Genomic DNA, 17,107 nt, shown 5'->3' with positions numbered 1-17,107 from the left:
CAGATGCTGCTGGCCTGGGACAGCACTTTGCGTAGCAAGGGCTTGATGGAGGTGGCGACAGGGGACTATTTCAGGTGTGCTGTGAAGGGAGAGCCCACAGCAAGGAGAGAACCTGCTGACAGAGCAGGTCTGGGGCTGAGAGAGATGGCGGCGGGAAGACAGACGCCCTGCAGCTGGAGTGGCGAGGGTGCATCTACTGGACAGGGAACCTGGATGGAGAGCGGGCGGGGGAAGATGTGGAGTCCACAGCTCCTGTTTAGGGGAACTCCTCTGGCCAGGAGGGAGCCTGCTGCCCCAGCAGGAACGGAGACAAGAACCAGCCTGCAGCAGCACCACCCTGGGCCGAACCCAGGGGAGGCCGGGACCAGACCCCTTCAGCTGGGGCTCACAGCTCGCTCCTCCCATCAGGTTGTCATAGCCCAGCCTTTGCCCCAAACCTGAAGCAGACAGTGATCTCAGCCAGCAAGGTGAGGCTGCAGAGAGGAGAGGGAACTCCTGCCTTGGCTGAAGACACAGATTAGGAAACAGGCACTCGAGCAAACAGAAATAAACACAACAGTGTTAAAACTCAAATACCGTGGAATCTGGCAAATCGCATCAACCAAGCTGCAGCTTCTTGGGGCCCAACAGGAAAACTGGGTCTTAAGGAAAGGAAAAGAGAAGTGAGCTTCAAGAGATGGACATCTTCAGGTCGGGTGAAGATGTTTCATATGAAAAAGAGTGTGAGAATGGATTAGGAAAAAAAGCCTTTATTCTCTATTTTTTCAGACAATTTCCCATAATGGCCACAGATATGTTATGGAACTTTCACTTTTAACATTTCACAAAGGAATGAAATGACATTTTCAGTCACTGCTATGGCATAAGAGGGCTCAGCAAGTCTTAGAAGAGCCACGAAAGGAAGGAGTTTTGAATATCAGCCATCAGAAGTTACACCAGAAACAGAAATCTCTGAAGGAAGTTTTATTTAAGACAAAGACAAAGAGAAGATTCCAGCAGCCAAGGGAGAGCTCAGGAAGGCTCACAAGGGACAAGAGTTGGCATTAAATGACAGGGAGAATAACCCACTGCCAAGACCCCGAATGAACTGTCTCGATCTAAGTGCTGGAGGTCACCGTCCAGTGACCGAGAAGAATGTGAAGCATGCAGATATTGGATGAGGCTACCTGTGTGTGTGATTAGGAGCTTGATGTAATTACAGCTGGCAGGGCCCCAGGATCAAATCAATTGTACTGCAGAGTCCTTTAGGCCGAAGCCAAACCTCACCAACCAAAACGTCTGGTTAAAACAGGTTCTCGTTGGAAGGGTTGGGATGAGAGGGAAAAGCAGAGAAAGGAGTCAGTGAGGCTTCTGTATTTACATAACGATCAAAAGGACGGGGAATTAAACAATAAAAGATGTCCATCTGGATTGCAGACATCTGCTCTACCCCAACAGGGACTCCAGAATTAGATCATGTGAGGGTCAGGGAGCACGGGGGACGCCTCTGCTCTCAGCCCTGCAAAGTGCAGCAAATGTGATCGCCTACGAAAGACGCGCGATTCCCTCGCATGGGCCTGCAAAGGCATCTGGGTCCACTGTGACTGTACTTGGATCACGGAGTCAGGGAGCATGGACGGGGTGTGACATTCTCATCACACAACGAGGACGGAGAGAAAACACGAACAGTCACGGATGACACAAACGGCAGTTACCACGAGTGCTTTCAAAACCACATGTACTCGTAACCTTCTGGGAAGATTCCTTAGATGAACCACAACAGCGGCAAAACCATGATAAAGGGAAGGTGGAGCAAATAATCCAGCGCTAGGGCTTCCTCACGGCGGAAAAGAATACAAATCTGCTGTTACAGGGCCTCTCACGCCCCCAGCAAGCGGTCTGAAGACAAGCGAGGTTCTGAGGGAGATGGGGGGACAGAGAGAAAAGGGCTGGTGGCTTTCCTGTTACTTCCATGCCTTCAGTGAAGTCAGGGAGAGGGGTGTTGACAGTGTGAGTCCCACGGTGCCTCGGTGGGAACAAGAGAAGGGCATTCCATTAACTCACCGGTTCTTTGAGCTTAAAAGGATAATAAAATGGGAAGGCTTCACCCAGTCCTTTCCGTGGGCAGGATAAGGACAGAGACCTCAATTCAGCCCCACTTTATTGCAATGCAGGTGGCCAAAATCTTCTATAATCTTTAGAGGATTACAAGGGAATCTGGTGTGAAAATGATTCTTCTGTGTTGCTGTGTTGTTAAATGACCAAATTAATGGAATGGAGTGACTAATTTTAAATGATAACAAAAATAAGGTTTTGTTCCCTCCCATAAGTCACCTTCAGATCCATCTCCCCATTATTTGCCACAAGTCCTACGAGACGGTCAATCCCTACCCCCGAGGGGCAAGAGGCCTGCTCCGGGCTCCCCTTCCAGGTGGACTATGAAGAGCGAGGCCCCTCTCAGGCCAGACCTGCCCCTGAGAAGTCCCTTCCGCAGAACAGCTTCTCCCCACCAGACGCCCCTGTGCAGATGGAAAGTGACAGGCTTTCCGGGGACCCCCTTACTCAGGGCCTTAAGTTAAAAACAGGACAGGCTGGACCCATGTTTCCCTGCAAACAGGCAACTGATGTATGTGGTTCGCCATATAAGTGGATTGCATTTCCTTACAAAAATAATGAACTGCAAATAACAGACAGAAATTCCAGGGTTGGCTGCCAACCAACACACGTCTTCCAGAGAACTGCCCCCGAAACTGCCTCAGACTATGTGCTGCAGGCTGGTGTTCAGGGAGGCTCTGAACTCCTCTCCTCCAGACCAACACGTCCGGACCTCACCCTCCAGCGCCAACCACCCCAGGGGATCTGCGGGAAGATGACAAAGGGCTCTGGGAAGCAGCCAGGAGAGGGGTTTTTGTTTTGTTTTAAACTAGCAGTTAAAGCATGTGGGAAGAACACTTGGGATTTTGAACAAGATGATGGCAGCCTTAATTCTGCACCACGCCCACCCGGCTGAGGGTATGGGGAGTGGGGAAGGGGACGGGGTGCCTGCAGGTCTCAGGCGGACTTCATTGCTCCTCCCTGGGGTTCCCTCCACTGGCGCGGGCTGCTGGCCTGGAAGCATCCAGCACATGGAGGGCAAACAACGAGCAGGGGAGGCAGTCCCGGGAGGCTCCGTAGAGCAGCAGGACCGGGACAGAGGCGCAGGCTCACTAGCAGAGTGTGTGCTCATCACAGTCCTGCGGTCCAGCTCCTCCACGGGAGGCAGAACAGTGAGGACCACGTGGTTGCTCTTGACCAGGGACGAGAGCGGAGCATCGGTACTCAGGGGAGGACCCCCGAGGGCCTGCATGGCTCTGTTTGCCTCTCCTCAAACTGTGACTCTTTACAGGACCTGCAAGGTGAGACTCATTCCTGAGCCCTGAAGGGAAATGTCAACTATGATAGAAATGAGGCTCTCCCCAAGTACGTGTGCTCCTGAGAAGCTGCCCCATCGCCCTGGAATCTGCAACTCAAAATCATCACTATGACGACTGAGTATCTCAGTAAACAGCAACCTGGTCTAACAGGAACCTTCCACCGACAGACGCTGTCATACTCTGAGATGCACTACGTGGACATGTGTGATGGTTAATGTTATGTGTCACCTTGCCTGGGCCACGGGGTGCCCAGATATTTGGTCAAACATGACTCTGGGTGTTTACAGATGAGATTAACATTTAAAGGAACAGACCAAGTAAAGCAGGTTGCCCCTCCTAATGTGGACCTCGTCCAACCAGTCGAAGGCTGACTAGATCGAAAGGGCTGACTCTCCCTCAAATAAAATGGAATGCCTCCTGCCTGACTGCCTCCGAGGTGGACACTGGATTTTTCCTGCTCTTGGATTCCTGTGGAAACTTCAGCTCTTCCCGCATCTCAAGCCTGCTGGCTTTCAGACTGGAATTCACATCATCACACCATCAGCTCTCCTGGCTCTCAGGCCTTCAGACTTGGGCTGGAACCTACACCAACTGCTCTTGGGTCTCTGACTTGCTACCTGCAGGTCTTGAGACTTGTCAGCTTGTCAAGCTTCATCAGTGAGCCAAGTCTTTATTTTATACATATATACACACACATACATATATAATAAATATATATAATATAAAATACATACATAAATATGCAATGTAAAAAATATATATCCTAATTTTATATATATGTCATACATAGAGAGAGACACACACACGTATAAACATACAAACACACACACATATATATCTACACACACACACACACACACAGGCCCCATTGATTCTGCTGGTTCTGTTTCTCTGACTAACATGCTGTGTTTCCTCACAGGGGCTCAGCAGGGTAGGCATGATAACTAAGTCCCAGAGAAGCAGGCTCGACAAAGTGCGAGCCCCTGGACAGTGAGGGGGTGTCCTGGCCTGTTCACACAGGGCACGTGGACTGAAAGACTATTTTTTTTTAAAAAGCAACACGGATGAATGATCTGAGTCACTTTACCTGTGGCTCAGGAACCCTTCTCCCAGCCAGGGCCCCCTCCACCCGCAGAGGGTGGCACCCCACGATGCACCAGCCCCACCAACCACTGCTGTTCAGGGGTAAACGCTCAGCAGTTACAAAGAGTACTCAAATTTAACTCAAAAAGGCCCTAGATTATCATAAAGGCACCCTGTTGAGTCAGCCCGACCTTAAGAGGAAGACGCTGTGCGATTATAAGCTTTCCTCACTCTCCACAGACAGACACCCCAGGGAAGAGGAGGGGGGCATGGTGCAGCTGCTGACCTGGTGGACCCAGACATGGAGGCCACGACCAGTGTGCAGGGGTCTGGGAGAGCTTCAAGTTGCTCTGCTGAACGCCAAACGGCCAGAATGCTCAGTGCAGACGCACTGCTTGGGTTCTGTGACTAAATGGAAGAACCTAGAAATTGTGATCTGTTAAAAATGCCAGCGTGCCTTCAAGAGGGCAGCACAGGTCAGAGAGCCCACAGCAAAAGGACGTGAGGCTCAGAGAAGCGACGTGAAGCCGTGGGCTGCCTGGTCTCATCCTTTTTCTACTGGCCTTTGAGCTAAAGAGAGAGGCCAGGCTGGGGCACTTACCACCCCGTGGTGACAACAGAACATGTCATTTAACCTAAGCGGAGCCTCATCTGCCACCTCACCCTGTCTCCGGTCACCAGCACTGACCACCAGCTCCCGCTCCCACCTCAGCCTGGAACCCTGCCCCACCCACCTCCCAGCTACCCTCAAGACTCTGTTCAGACACCAGGGCGTCCACAAAGCCCTCCCTGCCCAGCACCTGCTCCCACCACAGACCCAGGTTCAAGCTGGGCCACTCCCCGTCCCCAGTGAGCCCCCAGCACTCTCGCCTGACCTCCCCGAAGCAGTCATTACTCTCCGCTGAAACTGCCTGTTTAAGGTCTGTGTTCTCCAGACCCCTTGACCAGTCCTGCTTATCTTTTTCCATCTCACCTCTAACGTACTACTTACTAACGTATTTATTACACGTGTGTGGACTAGCTCTTGCCCTAAGGTAGACTGTAACCTCCTCGACCGTACCGCTCACCCGTTCTGTCCCCTGCAATGCCCCCCGTGCTGGGAACAGCACCTGGAGGGTGGGAAGCTTGGGGGCTGTTTGTTGGATGAAAGAATAAACCACTTCCCTCACTAGACAATTTGCCCCTTGAGAGCAGGAGCTGTCTTAGCCCTGCAGCCCAGAGAGGCAGGCAGAATAATGCCCCCCCCCCAAAGAGTGAGCGTCCTCGTCCCCAGACCTGAGAGCGGTTCTCACGTGGGCGTGAGCTGACGTGCCTGGGCTGATGACCCTGAGACGGGGAGATCATCCTGGATTATCCGGACAGGCCCAGTGTAGGTACAAGGTCGCTTAGGAGGGAGGACGGGGTCAGGCCCAGAGAGGCCAGTGGGACGAGGGAAGCAGGGGTCAGAGTGAGGGGACGTGGGAAGACCGAGCTCTGGAGATGGAGGAAGGGAGCCCCGGGTCAAGGAGTGCCAGGACCCCCAGGCCAGAAGAGGCAAGACGGGAGTCCTTCCCAGAAGGAGGGCAGCTGTCCGCGCCTTGATTTTACCCAGTGAGACCCATTTCAGACTTCTGACCCCCTGAACCATAAGATCATAAATCTGTGTTGTTTTAAGGCTCTGAGTTCGTGGTGATTTGTTGCAGCTGTGAAAGAAACGAACGCACTGGGGACCGAAGGTGAAGCGGCCGCGCAGGGAACGTCTGCGAAACGCACGCCGGAAATTTCTAGTACGATGTCGCTTTCAGTCTCGAAAATAAATGTTAATCCATAAAAACAGCAAAGAGTGAGTGAAGCCAAGAGCCAAACTTGGTGATGGTTGTTATTTTTGTAGGTCTTTCTTTTCCTTTAAGTGACTAATTTTGACTCAGAGATGCTTATGACAATATTTCCCCTATGCTGGTAGGTCTTACATTTAACCTACTTAGGCAGTTTTATTAATCAAATGTACATTTCCCCCTCATAAAACCCTAAAGCAAGATTAAAAAAAAAAAAGAAACCAGTTTATTTAATAAAAACTGGTCTTAAATGCAAAAGTAACTGCACTTAAAGTCGTCATGTGACTCCTGCGGGTGAGGCACGTGCAAGGATTCCTCTTTCTGAACATTTCCAAATGCTCCCTCCCCACGAATCTATTTTTAATGCTGACACTTGATGAAAGAGAGAAGTGACAGGAAATCACTGAGGACTTACTTCTGTGTCCAACTGAAAATTTAACTGGTCTGAATTATGAGCCAAATCTTTCCCATGTCTCATTAAAAAATGAGAAGAAAACAACTTAAGAAATGTTTTTTCTCAGCTCTTAGCTTTCCAAACCCCTCAGCCTAACTCCCAGTCCTGTTAGTATGTTCACCCTAGAAATCAAAAACTCTTAAAAACCGGAGATTAATAGATACATTTCAATCATCACTGAAAAACTTAAGATACGTAGGAGTCTTTTCAGTTTACACTAATACATCATGAAAAAATTATCAACAGAGCATATAATTATTTTTTTTTAATATGGGAAAGATATCTTGAAAGTTTTAAGCAACTGGAACCAATTCACGTACAGTCCAGAACTTGTTTCGGTCCTTTGGAATATCTCCAAACGCAGTTATTCAAGACTGTGTTAAGCAGTGGCACTCCTCTGAGCGCCGTGTTTTCAATAAGCCCCGAAGACGGGAAGGTGCCCCTGTTTTCTGCTGCCGCGAACACATTGCACCTGTTTACACTGGCCGTACCGGATGCTTATCTGCCTTATCCCTCCTCATGCTGTCAGTCTAATGCCTCGAAGCGTATCCAAGCTGTATGCTAAACCTGCACCCTCATGTATCACTGCCTCGCCTGCGATGTGCCATGAATCATGTCTCCAAGGAGCAGCAAGCCAGTTCAGTTCCTAGAAGGAAGGTGGAAGTCACAGTCGGTGGCGCCTTCCTGCAGTTCTCAAAGGGATTTGGCATGTGTGAAACATCCAGCGTTCTCCTGATACCATCACACTAAGACCCTTCCTGAAGTGCCAGGTCCAGCTCAGGACCCTACGTGCCACGATGCACACGAGTCTCAGAAGAGATTTTTAAGACAATGTGAAGACTGCAATCTAACAAATACAAAGAAAAGCTGAAAGGCTGTTTGGCCAAGAGGTGTATGAAACTGTTCCCAACCAGTGAAGAACACCAGGCCCCTGCAGACAGAAACATCAAACTCCCACTGCCCGACTTCTCTCCGGGGTCTTGTTGAGAGAAAGCAGATGAATGGAGGAGGGTTTCCAGAACATGCAGTCCAAACACTCATCTAGACATGCTAAGTCTTGTCTGTGGATCCAGAAACCCAGAGTTAAACCAGAATGCCTAATTCCCCGGAGAATTCCTTAGCCTGAAGTTCATACTTTGCACTGTGGCCTGGGCACACTTGAGGGGACAGTCATGGAGACAGCATTGGGAAGTCTACTGATTTATCAAAGGCCAGTCACTGGGGATACATCACCCAGGGATGTGAGAGCTGCATTAAGAAACAACTTTCTTTGTTATTTGCCAAGAAAACCTTACCGCTTCCACCGTTAACTGTTTCAAGTTTCCTCCTTGTCTTTTATTATAAAATTCTGTATCAATTGTACAGCAGAACTTGGATAATTCTAGTAACATACACCTCTCCCACATCTCCACTCAAACGTCAGGGATCTACCCCAGTAACCTTTTACGAAGCAGCCCCCAGCCCACACCCCTTGGCCCACACCCTTCCCTCGCCGTTCACCATTTGACATCCTTTAGGTCTCACTTAAGTATTTTATCTTTTTCTCACTAGAGTAACCACGTTGATGGGAAACACTGGAACCCTAGCAAGGAGAACACTGCAGGCACTTCCTAACACTGAGTGAATCACTAGAAGAATGGAAAAACCGTGTAGAACTCTATGGCCTGAGATTCAACCTTCTCCATGAACTTGAACTTTGATTCTAAATTATACACCCTGGGTTTGCCCTGCTTCTGATGTGCTTACTCTTGTTTTTTTTTTTTTTTTTTAAATATTTGTGTAAGCCAGCTTAAACCTTTTGTACAACGAGGGAGACAGTAGAGAGAGAGGTATGGACAGATAAAAGGATGATCTGATTACAGATTACTGCACACACTGCATTCTAGCAGATGGTGAGGTCTGTCCTGAGGTTAGAGCCAAACAGTATAACAACCAAGTAGAGTAACCTTTATTCAAAAACTGGTCATCTTCTTCCGGTCAGTCACCCTGGGTTGACTGGATCAGGTGATGTTTCATATTTAAAAGGCCAGTCTGCTGGGAGACCCTCCTGGCTTCTCTGGCCCCACGGCCCCCACCTGTTCCACTGACTCATGCCTTAGGCACCGAGGCTGCTTTTGCCCATAGGTGTGTCCAGACGTGCCCACATCACGCTCATTTCACTCTGGGATTGCTTTCATTCAGAAGGAATGAGTAAAGTTTCCAGAACTTTTTGAAATACACTACACCTTCCCCCACAACACACCCGCCACGCAGAGCTACTGCAGACACAATCCCATAATAACCGGAGGCGGAATAAGAAAATGCCTGAGACTAGACCAATTTTGTTCCAAATTCTACCCCAGCTAAGTTAGAGCCCTGAAAGCTTCCGGGGGCAGGAGAGAGGGTGTGTGCAGTGTGAGGAGAGGGCACGGTCCTACCTGTTTCACGACGGTCACCGTCCCTGGCGCCATGGCAACCACCGAGGCAACGGCGGTGGCATCGTGGGTCTCGGTGCCCAGCTCGATGATCTGCTGGAGGAAGTTCACGGCTGTGGGGTCAAGCCGGTCACCTTACCGGGAAGAAGCACACAGGGGACCGTTAAGGCCACGGGCAGAGAAGGTCACTGAAGGCAAAAGGAGCTCTTACGAGAGGCCATTCTTGGGCGGCGCCCTCTCCGGGGAGGCACGGGGCCTGAGCAGGCGCTCATGTTGACAACAGAAACACTGTGGGTGGTACCTCATAGCTTACAATGCACTTTCTATAAAACATCTCAAGACTCTAGGCCACCTGTGAGGAGAGGACCCTGTGACGATATTATCCTCATTTTACGTCACTTCACTGCAAAAGACCGAAAAGACTTGCCTTGGGCCATTGGGTCAGTTATGTCACGAAGCCAGGGCTCAAGCCCAGATATTCTAAGTCCAAACTTGTTGATACGGGACTGCCTCTCAGAACAGAACTCCTGAGATGCTCCAGCTAGGGCGTTAAGCCGCAGAGCCGGCTCCCTGGAGCACGGCCACAGGAGATGGTCAGGGCCCGTGCGCCAGATGAGCGGCCTCACATACAGGCATGGCACTGAAGGATGTCTCTATTACCCAGCCCGTGGGCTTTAGCACCCTAACCCCATTCAAGCTTGGGCTTCTCTTTAATCATCTCAAAAGACTGGAATCCACATCATCAGGGCGGCTGCTGAGTGTGCCCTGCCTGCTCTCACCATCTGCTTGGCCATCTGTGAGGCTCCCGAACACGGCACTCTGACCCTGATCATTAATTCACTAAGAGGGAAATTACTGCCTGATCGCCAGGTTAGCATAATACTATGACATCTCCCCCCACGTCTGCACCCTCCTGGCGGCTCTCTGCAGGCCACGTTCCAGTGTGAGCCTGTGTTCCAGCGCCCTGCACCTGTGTGCTGTACGCCAGCCCAGCATCCCCCTACGCACACACCTACACACACACACACACACACACTCCTTAAGGGGAGTGTTTCATCTGTGCCTGGCAGCCAACCACTCTGAATACCCAAAAACTAAATAAAATATTTACCTTAAAAAACATACTGACATAAGAGTTTAATTCCTCATCCAGCTACTCCCTCAATGACTGTCGAGCCCATGCTGTCAGCCAGGAACGTGGTTCCCAGTGGGGACGAAGATCTAACCCTGCCTCTCCCTCCTCCGAAGGGGCTCAGGGCGACTGAGACAGCCTGTAAGCAAATCCTTACAGCACCTGGTCGGTTCCCCATCAGAAGGGGCAAACAGAGAGCACTGTCAGAAATTCGGGTGGGCTCCCAGGAGATGAAGATGCATTTGCCTTAAAAAGTGCTGAGTGGGAGGGGCCCAGACTGGGCCCGGAGAGCCCTGGAGCATGTGAGGAAAAGAGAAGGGCCTGGCCTGGAGAGCACAGCCCAGAGAGGGCAGAGACACATGCAGGGTGGCCAGGACCAGAGCCGGCGGGCCTGGAGCTGAGCTGTCTCCTGAGCTGGGCGGAGACACAGAGAGCCTTTAGAAGGAGGGAGAGGGTGAGGGTTTGTCCACAGGGGATGAAGACAGACAGGCTGTCCTTGCAGGGCTTGAGTGGTCATTGAAGTCACGGAACATGAAGGAAGGAGGGAGACTAGAATGGAGGTGATGCCCCAGAGAGAAGTCAGGGGCCCCACATTCCAAGACCAGCTCCAACACCCAAAGAGTGGGTGACCCCCCAGCCAACCATTGACAAGGAAGCAATCTCCTGAATCCGTGAAGTGAGGACAGTCAGAACTGCTGCCCTCGTAGACTGTCCTGGGATGTGACAAGACGTGTGGACGCCAGCACCACCGTTACGCAGCACTGCCTCCCTTGTGGCTCAATTCTAGAATCAAGAGATCGCTACCTCCAGGCTTGACATGGGACCGCTCCTGTGGTCCGACGCAGCCGAAGGAGATGAACGGACAGACACCATTCACTCACACATCCATTCATCCTCCATCAGGGCCCGGTTCTAGGGTGACAACGGGAGGCAGGGAGCGCCGTCTCACCGCTCTCTGAGGTGTATCTCAGGTCCTGGAGCGCCGCCACGGCCGCCTGCGTGCCCTGAACGTCCTCCTCCGCCTCTGTGATGTGCAGGTACTGCGTGGAGGGCTCCTCGGGAGTCTCGGTTGCTGGCTAAATAAAAACATGGCATCATCTGTGTGCCCTTCTAGAGGGTCACCTCTTCCCCAGAAGTCCCAGGATAATGTCTTAAGACAAAACAAATGTACACAAGCAACGCCTTGCAACATCTCACTCACCTGGCGCCCCTGAGAAATTAGTGCTCTGATAAAAACATACTTTCCAAAGAGAAAACTGCTCTTCGCAAGTGCCAACACTTTTTAAAACCAGCTTCGGTGGAAAACACATTCTTGCCTTAGGGAACAGAGTATGCTGTTCATAATTAGAGATCAGACAGGCGCAGAGATCCCTGAATGTGCTCTTCTAGCGTCCCCTCTGCCTTCTCCCTCTGCCACCAACACTGCCCCCGTCTTCCCTGTGCCAGGGGCCTCCCGCCCTGAGGCCCACAGAGGACAGGCCCAGCGGTGGGGGCACCGGGAGGGCGGAGAGGGCAGTTCATCACTCACACACGTCGAGTTTCCAGCACAGGGCCCGGCACATAGTAAGATCTCAGCAAGTCTTAGCTATCCGTGCCCTTCTTATTTTTATATGAAGGACTGATGCATGAAACTGCCCACAGGAAATGTGTGTATGCAAACTCAGGATTCCTGAGCACAGGAGGTACCTGAGCGACACTCACAGTGTCTCACACCCATGGCAAGAAGAGGTGGGGTGGGATTTTCACAAGCACCAGATGTTAATAATCACTTCCTTCTGAAATCCTAGGGCAGGAAGAATGGATGTGACCAACAAAGAAGAGTAAAAAGGAGGTTTTACATAATATTTATAGGCATCAAGTTACCATGCTCTATAAGCACTTATCAGCTACTCACACAGGTTCAGAATAGAATGTGACTATTCTTTTACAGCCAAGTGGTCAAGTTCATTTAGGTGTTTCCAGCCTGACATACTGTAGACACCCAATAAACAGTGATGAATGCAGAAATGAACAAGAAGTAAGAATATTTCCTTTTAAGGACCAGTAAGCAACATATTGGTCAGCACTGACCGGATCCAGGGGTCGGCTGAGCCAGTGATGAACAGGACATTTATTATGTGTGAAGCTGATCATGTTTTCAGATATTCAAGGTCATCTGCATTTCTTTCCCTATGATCCTTTCTTATCTCAAGCCCATTTTCCCATTGGGTTGTTGATCTTTTTCATCAGTATTTCTAGAAGCCTTTTATAATATAAAGATATTCATCCTTTTCTCTGTGATATGACTGAAAGTACTTTTTGGCCATTTGCCTCTGTGAGTGCTTTTTTTCAGTAGTATATGTATATTTTTATTGAAGGACAGTCACTTTACAATACTGTGTCAGTTTCTGGTGTGCAGCACAGGGCTTCAGTCATACATGAACATACATACAATCGCTTTCATATTCTTTTTCATAAGTTACTACAAGATACTGAATTTAGTTCCCTGTGCTCTACAGTATGAACTTGTTTATCTACTTTATATATAAACTTTATTGGTTTTTTTTAACATCAGTTTAAAATTTTTTTTGCACGTAGTCAATTTTTTTCAGTCTTTTCCCTAATTGAATCTGGATTTTGAGGATAGCTACAAAAGGTCTCCACACTCCCAACTTATAAACGAATTCACTTCTGTTTTCTTCTGGTCTTTGCAAAAGACCTGTTTCTTTACGTTTAAATCTCTGATCCTTTAATCTGCTGCTTACTGTGTATAGCAGACTTCATTTATTCTTTCAGATTTTTCAAAACCATACTCCTGTCATCTACAGAAAAAGACACTTCATTTCTTCCCGTCCGATTCCTATGTCTCTGTTTACTCTGCTTCCGCTGACGCACCAGCTGATGCCGCCCGCGGGATGTGAAGGAGCAGGGCACCCAGGGCGTCCTCCTCCTGTTCCCACCTTTGACGAGAAGCCCCCTCACCTAAGATGCCGGCTTTTGGGCTGAAACGCATATATTTCGCTTTTCGTCTTTAAGACGTATTCGTTGAATTCTACTTTACTGCCTGTTTTTAATCAGTGGATGCTGAACTTTGTCAAATGCCTTTTCTGCATCTGTGAAGATGGTCAGTTCATTTTCCTCCCTAGTTCTAGTATGATGATGGATTATATTAACGTGTTTCTTCCCACCAGACCACCCTTCCTTCGCATTCTGGAGTAAGTCCCGCGTTGCCATGTATTATTTTTCTCACGCGTTGCTGGATTTGTTTCACAGCCCTTACACTTAACCACTGGGGCCCCAGAAAGTCCTTAGAAAGTGGTTCTCAGCTGGAGGTGATTTTGACTCCTGGGGAACACTGGCAATGTCTGTGATGTTTCTGGTTTTCACAGCTGGGGATGCTCTTGGAAGCTGGCGGGTAGAGGTCAGTGATGCTCCTGAGCACCCTAGGGTGCCCAGACCGCCCCTACAGTGCTGAGCCGTCCCCAACGCGAGTTCAGCAGGACCGCGCCTGTGCGGCTCTACCTAAGGTAACCTGCAGTTAGTCCGCAGTGTGACCGCCGGTACTTGAAAAGAGAAACAGCTACTGGCTTTGAAAACACAGCTACTAGTTTTTATGTAATTCAGCCAGGAGACTGGTTCCAAAACTGATGGGGAAAACAAAGGTGACAGGTAGGAGCAGGTGCATTCAGCAGAGGGGGAGGCAGCCCAGAATCAGGCAATGGGCCCTTCCCGGCTCTCCAGGTGAGGACCGGCCATGTATACCCTGTTGTGCGTTCTTCCTTCAGATGCAGCATCTGGAACTCCGGATTTATGAGGACAGAAGTGAAAATGTCCATGAGAGTCTCACAGACATTCACAGACCAGCCTAAACACAACCCAGGCTGAGAAGGCACCTGAGTGGCCCGGATCTCGCCCCGAGGCACCCCTCAGGAAAGAGACAGGCTTGAAAAGATTTCTAAGTTTCCCCACAGGAAAACCCACTGCTCTGAGGACTGGATGACTGTGCCCAGCCCGGAGCTTGCCCACTTTGTCGCTGTGTTCAGGAAAGGCATGATCAAGGCGTGCTTTAAAAAGTACCTCCCACTTGGGATCTCCTTCGTTCTCCACCAGCTTCAGGCCATGCTTGTTCTTCAAGTGCCTGTTGAACTCCCACTTGGTGCCGTATACGAAGCTGCACACGGGACACTTCAAACCACCTGGAAGCACAGACAGAGGTGAAGAGAAGGGTTCACAGCACCCAGACACGCAACAGCTCCGCTCCCAGCCAAGTGCCTCAGATCTAAGGAGCGTGTGTTTTTGTCTCCAGTACTTACTTCCACGCCAAGCTTACCTTCATATTCGACAGAATAGCAACAGTCTGTGTTTTGCAGGGTAGAGATTTTAAAACCAATGTATTTCTTTTCCTTTTTCCCTTTTTGAATGAGAATTTGCAGAGAACCTAATATGCACTTAATATTCTAGGTGCCAGAGAAAAGTAAGATGGGTAACAGAAGTCCCTCAGCCGAGTGCATAAGCAGCTTAAATCATCTTTTCATTCAAAAATAACAAATAAAGTAGAAAGCAAAAACATAACTGAAGGGCAATGGGTGCTTTTCTCAGTCTCCTCTGTCCCAGAACACTACGACCAAGGGCCAGATTCCCAGGCTCCTTCACATCAGAAGCCGAGCCAGGGTACAAATCCCCATGTGGAAATCCCAGCAAAGGACAGAAGAAGAAGCTGGTCGTATTCTGAAATGTCACTATTTGTTTAACTGATTAAATTTTACACATGTTCCAGGAAGCGTTTGGATGCTTTAATTAAGAGAATATAGAACTTCAGGATAAAAAAAAGCCAAAAAACCAAAACACCAACCGAGAGTCACACAAAGACTATCTTTCTAAACTTACAGCAGAAGCAGCAACTAAATTAGAAACCGGACAAAAATCACCTATTTATTTATGTTTTTATTGCAGTATAGGTGATTCACAGTGCTGTGCTCATGTCAGGCCTACAGCAGCGTGCCTTAACAGCCGTGCTTTCAGAAGCGAGCTCGGGCTGCGCCGGAGGCTGGCTGGGCCCTGGCATCAGGCCCCCAGGCCCCCGGGACGCGGAGCAGCCGCAGTCAGGCCACGTGCCGGCACCATCAGGCCTCCACCCCGAGCCGGCCGGGCGGTGCGGTGGGACCGCCAGGCCCCCAGCTGGCCTGCCTGCAGCCGCCATTGGTCGTCTCTCCGCCCAGCATGCAGACTGGTCTTCAAAGCATAAACGGAATCACATTTCTCTCAGGTGTAAAACCCTCCCATGGCCTTTTGTCACACCCGGAATAAAATCCCAGCTCCTTGCTGTGGCCTGTGTCTCCGATGTGACCGCGTCCCCGCCTCCCTCTCTGCCTGGTCTCCTCCCTTCTCCCTCTCCTCTCCTCCTCTGTCTTCTGCACTCACCAAGCTCCTGCCCTTCTCAGGACACCTGCTGCTGTGGGGCCTGTTGCCAGTCTTTCTGTTAACTCTGCCCCTGTCCCTGCTGGACCTGCCGTGACCTCCTGTGTCCTCCCAGTGGCAGACATTAATTTTCTTGCTCCCTGGGGCACTAAGAGGGAGCAGAGGAATTCTGTCTTGACGACAGCTTGTCTTAATACACTATATACGAACTAGACACATCTCATGGGGATACATAATTTAAGCATCTCCTAGATGCAGTTAGGATGTGCTAGGTCTCCCGAACCAATTCCACGCCAGCGGACCTTAGAGAGCACGCTCCATGACTGGGGTTTGTCTGTCACCTGAGGTGGGGAGTGATTCCCCAACCTGCCACGAGCAGAAAGGGAAGCCAACTCAAGACAGCTGACAACGCGGCCCCTCGAGCCTGCAGCCCCTAGGCCAGGAGGGCACAGGAGAGCAAGCGGGTCCGGCGGACGTGGGCGTGGAGTCAGCACAAAGACTGGCAACAGACACCAAATCCCGAACTTCCAGAATATTCTACAGAAAAAACAACTCAAACAGATGCTTGCTTTCTGAAACTCAAACACACTACACTTTTTTTTATGCAAAGTCAAACGAGCTTGTTCCTTCTTGCCCAGAGGATAATTAAACTTAGTTTCTAACCTTCTTTGTTATCACTTATTAAGCATCTAGGATGACGTATATTAAAATCCTCCAAGGCATGAGAACCACCACCTTTTCTTTTGGTTAAGCTGACGCTGATTCTATAAAGACTTAAAATGAGGCAATGAACACAAGCAAACTACCTAAGGTTAAATTTAGGCCTTAAAATGAAATTAAAGATTCCTTCTGGGGTATCCTTTAATGGAAACTAATTTAGGGAGAAAAACATCCTTATACTATGTTTAAATTAAAATTAATATGAAAGTTCCCCCACATTAATTAAACCTTCAACCTTTGCCACGGTGACTTTAATTAAAGAACAACAAATGGAAATATGTAATCTAGACCAAACGTGTAACTGCACCAGTTAATTGACATCAAAGCTGAGAAAAATTAATTTCCATTTCAATTCATTAAATTCTTAGGCAACATTCAGTAAAGGTCACAGGAAGACTTGGTGAATTTACTTGCAGCATTGATATTAAGTGCACACCATAAAAACCGTACCCCTCCCTGCAAAGTCGCAATTTCCTCATAAGGAATGATGAACCAGGCAAAGGGACAGAATTTCAGGAGCAAGTTTAAAACTCCATCATGGCACCCTTTGTTCTTCTTAGAATGCAATATATTCTGGAGGAATTCCGAGCATTAAACTATTTGCATGCCTTTGTTGTAGCTGACACTACTGAAAATTCAATTTCATTTTCAATAACATACCTCCCAGAATGGCACGGGACCCTGGGTTGGACAGTCAGGAG

The 17,107-nt window shown here is 49.3% G+C and overlaps 1 protein-coding gene across 3 annotated transcripts in view; it reads right to left on the bottom strand.

Moving 5' to 3' along the window:
- ZFAT (zinc finger and AT-hook domain containing) overlaps nt 1-17,107 on the bottom strand; it is a 137,075-nt gene that overhangs the window by 9,527 nt on the left and 110,441 nt on the right. For all 3 annotated transcript variants that reach the window (XM_031439670.2, XM_064476817.1, XM_064476818.1), the window contains exons 13-15: nt 14,346-14,464; nt 11,239-11,365; nt 9,161-9,291 (exon numbers count right to left, since the gene is read on the bottom strand). In XM_031439670.2, the coding sequence (XP_031295530.1) occupies nt 9,161-9,291; nt 11,239-11,365; nt 14,346-14,464 (377 nt within the window). The remainder of the gene's footprint in view (nt 1-9,160; nt 9,292-11,238; nt 11,366-14,345; nt 14,465-17,107) is intronic.

This window comes from Camelus dromedarius, chromosome 20 (assembly GCF_036321535.1).
Source record: "Camelus dromedarius isolate mCamDro1 chromosome 20, mCamDro1.pat, whole genome shotgun sequence".
In the NCBI taxonomy this organism is placed as follows: Eukaryota; Metazoa; Chordata; class Mammalia; order Artiodactyla; family Camelidae; genus Camelus; species Camelus dromedarius.
This window is presented reverse-complemented; position numbering and strand designations above follow the sequence as displayed.